General features: G+C 36.6%; 1 protein-coding gene across 2 annotated transcripts in view; it reads left to right on the top strand.

Annotated features, from left to right (window-relative positions):
• The first annotated feature begins 2147 nt into the window (after positions 1-2147).
• Positions 2148-6000, top strand: part of LOC128855441 (uncharacterized) — a 38899-nt gene continuing 35046 nt past the window's right edge. For both annotated transcript variants that reach the window (XM_054090346.1, XM_054090345.1), the window contains exon 1: positions 2148-2981. In XM_054090346.1, the coding sequence (XP_053946321.1) occupies positions 2840-2981 (142 nt within the window). In that variant the 5' untranslated portion in view covers positions 2148-2839. The remainder of the gene's footprint in view (positions 2982-6000) is intronic.

Genomic DNA, 6000 nt, shown 5'->3' with positions numbered 1-6000 from the left:
TTCGCAAACTTTGGAAAATGTGAGCAGTATACTGATAGGTCTATAGCCACCAGCATCAATTTGTGCGAAAAATCCCTATCTCGCTCGGTCGGCTCCACTCGGCTGAGCCGAGATAATGCTGACGCGGCATCAACTCGCAGCTTGCATCTCAATATTAGTCACACTATCTTGATAAGAATTCTGCATAGATACTTCACCAATCCACTTGTAATCTTCAATTAAGTCCGAAATTTCTGCCGTTTGGCGCAGCTGAAAAATATTTGAATGTGCTCAGAAAACTCCTGTAGCAGACAAAATTTAAAAAAGTGGAGACAAAAACCCAGCGCTCGTCACAGCAATTCTCTATTATGGTATGGTAGAGCGGTGCAATGACCTCGACGTTCTCAGCAATTAGACATTCAGGAAACACCTGTCTGATGGATTTTACCTGTAGATGTGCTCATGATGGACATTTAAATGATGCAATTTTTCACATATAATTTTTAGAAGCCGTATTTTGAATAAAAATAGGGTAACTTGACAGAATCTAAATTTTTACAAGTATTATTTGAAAATAAAATCTAGGCGCATTTTTTGGAAGACTTTTTATATATGCACATACATATGTATGTGTTTGATATATATAAATAGGTTTAAAAAATAAATAACTATGTAGAAAATCCATAAAGTACAATATTTTCTAAATTACTATGATTAATGCCACATTACCAACATTAAGAGTAAATTACATCTAATTAGAGCAACTCCACGAAATTCTAAAGAATATTTACTACTCCAAAATCGGCTTCTTCTTCCATAAACACATATGGCATATATGTACCTATGTATACATAAATACAACTGAAAAGCGTCCAGCCATCAACCAGATATTGCTTGTAGTAAGGGCGCAAGGGCCAAGCATACCAGTATTGCGAACTTAGCTATTCATGTATAAGCACATCCCTAAGTACGTACATACATAGGTTATTGGAGTAAGTACCTTAGCCGCCGCAATAGCTCAAGTGTAATAACCGTTAGGTGTAAGTATAAGTAGGGCTAGCAAAAATATTTTTGGCAAAATAAGCATACACGCACACTGAGCGACTGAGCGCCAAATGGAGTGGGCGTATACACAATTTTTTTCTTGTCATGTTGTGTCGTGTTTTGGAGCTGTAAAACATTAGCAATATTCGCGAAGTTGCTTGCTGCTAGCTTTGTTACTTTTACTTTCATAAAATTTGTACTCAAATTTCCATACATTGTTTGTATTCCTCAGCAGATATGTATATAAATATTGTATAGAGTATACACACATACCTATGCTCAAGCAAAATGCTAAGTTTATTGTTGCTATAGTTCTAGCATAGTCTGGGCTTTGTTAGGCAAATCGCTTAGCCGCTTAACCACTGAGCCGCTCATAGTACCGTTATTATGGAGGCCACATTCACCTTTTGCATTTTTCCTTCGCCTTTTGCCTTTCTCATTGCCGTCGTCAACATCGTCATCATCATCATCGCCTCGCTCGATTTCGGGTTTTCGTAAGCGCGCGTGTAATTCGTTACTCAGGACGAGGCCGAGGTCGTAAGACGTGAAGCTACGAATACATGGTAATCATGCGCCTAGGCGATACGAGTAGTACAATCGCTTTAACGGTAATGGCAACGACAACGGCAAAGGCAACAAATGAGTGCTGCAAAGAGGGCAATAATAATAATAAAACAACAAAAACTCATTAAAAGAGTTGGTAGGCTCACGAATGTAAGTAAAAAAGTAAAAAAAGGCTAAATCTTTCACTTTCTTGCACTCAAGTAACTTCTTGCGAAACGATTTATAGCCGATATATGTATTCGTACATACTGCCCGGGTAACTGCAGGGGGAGTGCAGGGGAACTATGCACTGTAGCTGTTGTCCAGCTACTTGTTTGCCTACCAGTTTTATATGAGTGCCTACCAACGAATTTATGAACTCGTACATTTGTATTGGTGAGGTACTACAATTCTCGCCTCGGTGCGTTGGTTGGCATGGCATGGCGTGGCGTGTCAAGTACACCAGGAAGGCGAACGGCGGCAGAGCGGCAATGGCGCGCGCGTTAAGACGAGAACCTACAGAACAAACCGAACTTAAACTTAGAGTTGATGGCAAAAATATTCACTTGCAATCAGAACGTTCAAGCGACAAGTAATAACTCAGATCGACTTCTCTGCAATTAAGAATTAAGAATTAAACAATTTGACACTCAACAGATTTTTGAATACTTGAGGACTCAGGTGAAAAATATAAGAATATTAAAGTAAACAAATATAAATATAAATAAAGTGTAAAAGTATAAATAGCGCAAAATAATAAGCAAAAAACAAAAACTGTGTTAACAAACATCATAGAAATTAATTCAAGCTTCCTTCTTGGCTTGAATGCTGCTTGAACAGAAACAATAAAAGTTTTATCAAACCAAAATCAATAAGCACTGGGTAGCGAAAAAATACAAAAAAATAGAAGTATAATCTTACGAAACTGTGTTTGATCCATTTGACATACAAACATCATCGTTAATAATTGCTGGACGAAACTACTCTGCGAGAACTATTTTGCGCGCCAGCCACCAAAACGCCACAACGGATGTGTTAGCTCACTAAATGCGGCGCTGCTGAGGAAACAGAAATTTGCATTAACGACATTGGTTCATACTCGTACAAACATACATACACGCAATTTTTCAATTTATGCGATTACCTAACACAAACAAATAAAAAACAAAAGCGAAGGAATAGTTTTATAGAACCAATAATAATAAAGAAATTAACAGTTATACTTTACTTTTAAGTGAAGTTTGAAAAAAGTTGTAAGAACCAGTTGCAAACAATGCAGCCTCTAAAACGTTTCACACAATGCGGCAGTCTAACTATGCTATTTGGCGTTTTCATTGTGCTCTTCGGCGTCAGCTCAACAGCTTTGACAACATTTGGCAAGACGAATAGTGACAAACCCACACCAACACCAATCAGTAAGTTTGAAATATTTTTAAATAATAAAAGTTCGCTTGCTCACTTAATAATAATTTCAATTTTAGTGTAACACATAAAATAAGAACACATTCAGGCAAGACTAGTCACTACTATTTATTTTTTAGGTTACAAAAATGGCGCAAAATTAGTCATACACTTTGTTTTTGAATACATTTTTTAATAAATAAAAAATACTAATTTTTATTGATGGAAATCCAAATTTCGACGTTTACGCGCGCTTGTCTGTTTGTATACTGCAACAGTCTCTTCAATCGTGGAAACACTCTTCGAAAACGGTGGTAGAGTACTATGAAAAATTAAGAATCCACAGTTTTCCTGTATAATTCTACTCTGCGTGTCGGGCCACAGTAACATTGAGGGTAACTGTAAGGCGGGTGAGTTAACTAAACTGGTCACTACTGGGCTCCAAATTACTCAAGCCAAAGTTGGTAAATCTATGCCCTTCATCATCTTGGCGTTACATTCCGGGATGGACCATTGCCTCCTCTCCATTACGCCTTTATTCTTGTCGACAATCCGATTTCGCTGTATGTTGTGAGATTTTCATCTTTCGTATGTCGTCTTCTACGTCTTGCAACCGTCGTCGCCTTGGCCGACTTCTCCTTTTTGCTTCTTCACGGTTTGCTTCAAATACTTTTTTGATCGCTCTTTCGCTGATTACACTGAATAACAACCCAAAAATATCTTGTTTGATGATTACATTTTCTAAAGCAGTTTTTCATGCTGATTACAAATCTGAAAACCGTTTTTCTCTATCACATCAGGTTTTTAAGATATTAACATAAACATACATTTTTTAATCCCTTATTGTTACGAATGAATAAGAAAATAGAGTTTAGTTTACTAAGTTAATAACATATTTGCTATGCACAGTTCATTTGTTTGACATGTGCATGCAACTTACGGGGTTGGATAAGGAAGGCTAAAAATAACAGCAATGTTAGCCGACTATTGCTGGATGCTTCAGCGCAACATGCCAAATTGTCAGCACAAACGCAAGTCTACAGCCAAGAAATTCAAACCAAACTAACTTTTAATTTAAGGAACTTTACGTTATACCTATGTATTTATAGTACTCTATTCAGCGATATATGCTCTACTGTGATTTGCCTGCGAGTTGTTTGCTTTGATACAATATCAAACATATATAAATGGTCAATGCCAAATATCTCAACAACGGTGGGTGATAGAGACAAACGGTTTCTATATTTGTAATCAGCATGTCTTACTTGTCTTAAAACAAGTGTTGGTTTCCAAGATATTTTCCGAAAGTTTTTTTTTGTTGATCAGTGTTATTCTTAAGACGTGTCCATACCACCCTAATCTTTGCGACTTTATAAGCCGCGTTACATTTCGTCCCGCGAATAAAGCACTGAGCTCATGGTTATACCGTATACGGTATGTAACGTCTTCTAATCGTATAGGGCCGAATATTCTTCTAAGAATGTTTTTTTCAAATCGCATCAGTAAATTCACGACATTAACTTTAAGAACCCATGTTTCACATCCGTAGGTGAGAGCTGGTCAAATTATAGTTTTGCACATATAATATGTAGTTTTTGTTCCTATGATATCAATGAAGACTTCATAAGTTTTATATGGTCAAAATATGCTCTGTTAGTTGCCTGAATACGATATTGTATAGATAAGGACATATTCCTATTTATGCTGAGTACTACACCTAAGTATTTAAACTCTTGCATGAACTCAAAAACATAACTTCCGATTCTGATGTGGCTATCATGAGAGGATCCATGACACGATCGTCTTTTTTTATTTTTATTGAGGGCCGCTGGTTTTGTAGCTTGCCCTAAACGAATGAAAACGTTCTGAAGAGCCTCCCTATTTCTCGCATGAATCGCAATGTCGTCAGCGTATGCGCATATTTGTGTCGATTTATAAAATATAATATAATATTGTGCCCCCTTGAGCTATTTCGTTTATTGCTGAATGCAGTGTTAAATTAAATAAAAGCGTTGATAGTGAGTCACCTTGCCTCACGCAGGTTTTAATTTCGAATTCGTTAGATATTTCACCATTCATTATTATAATACTTTAGCGCTTGAATGTAATATATAAGAGTCATAGTGATCAAATTTATGTATTTTTTTGGTATACCCAGTGCTTTTAGCTGATGGCCGATATATTTTCTGTTGAGTTTATCACACGCTTGCTTAACGTTTATAAAGAGACGGTGTAGATTAATGTTGAACTCATAACATTTTTCGAATATCTGCGACATGATAAAGCATTGATCTGTTGTCGAGCGCCCGATTCTCTCCTACGATCTCTTCTGCATATACATTAAGTTTCTCACACAGTATGTTTGATAGAATTTTGTAGCTCACATTGAGAAGAGCTCTTTCTCCATAATTTACACTATTTAATTTTTCCTCATTTTTATAAATTGAGACTATTAGGCTTCCATGATATTCTTCAAGCATTTTTTCTGTCCCCCAAATTTTAAGTATTATTTCAAGTATCTGTCTTATCAACTCTTCTCCGCCATATTTTATGAGCTCTGCATTTATACAGCCTTCACCACCTGACTTTTAGTTTTTCAGCTTCTCTCTCGCTCTTTTCATGTCATTAAGATTGGGGTCTTCCAGCCTATTTTCTACTGTGTATACCTAAAGTACCAATAGGCGCGTCATCTTCATTATTATTTAAGAGCTCATTAAAATGTTCTTTCCAGATATTTCTATGTCCTTGACAATATGTAAGCTGCAAATAGATAGATACACCTCAAGTATTGTCAACAATCGCTGGAGACAGTTACATACCTGTAGCATTAGTAGGCAGACATGTCCAGAATGCAATATGGGTTGCATAAACAATGTACTTAAATTTAATAGGGAAGACTTAAGAATATTTGTAGGTGTCCCATCTGGGCACTGTCGTATAGCAAGGCATGGAAATAGAAATGGGGCACCATATTTTGACTTTTGCAGAGGCTGTCAGTATGCAGAATCGGAAAAAACAGTTGAATACCTTCTA

This window comes from Anastrepha ludens, chromosome 2, assembly GCF_028408465.1.
Source record: "Anastrepha ludens isolate Willacy chromosome 2, idAnaLude1.1, whole genome shotgun sequence".
Classification (NCBI taxonomy): Eukaryota; Metazoa; Arthropoda; class Insecta; order Diptera; family Tephritidae; genus Anastrepha; species Anastrepha ludens.
Note: the sequence above shows the minus strand (reverse complement) of the source record. Positions and strands in the feature narration are given on the sequence as shown.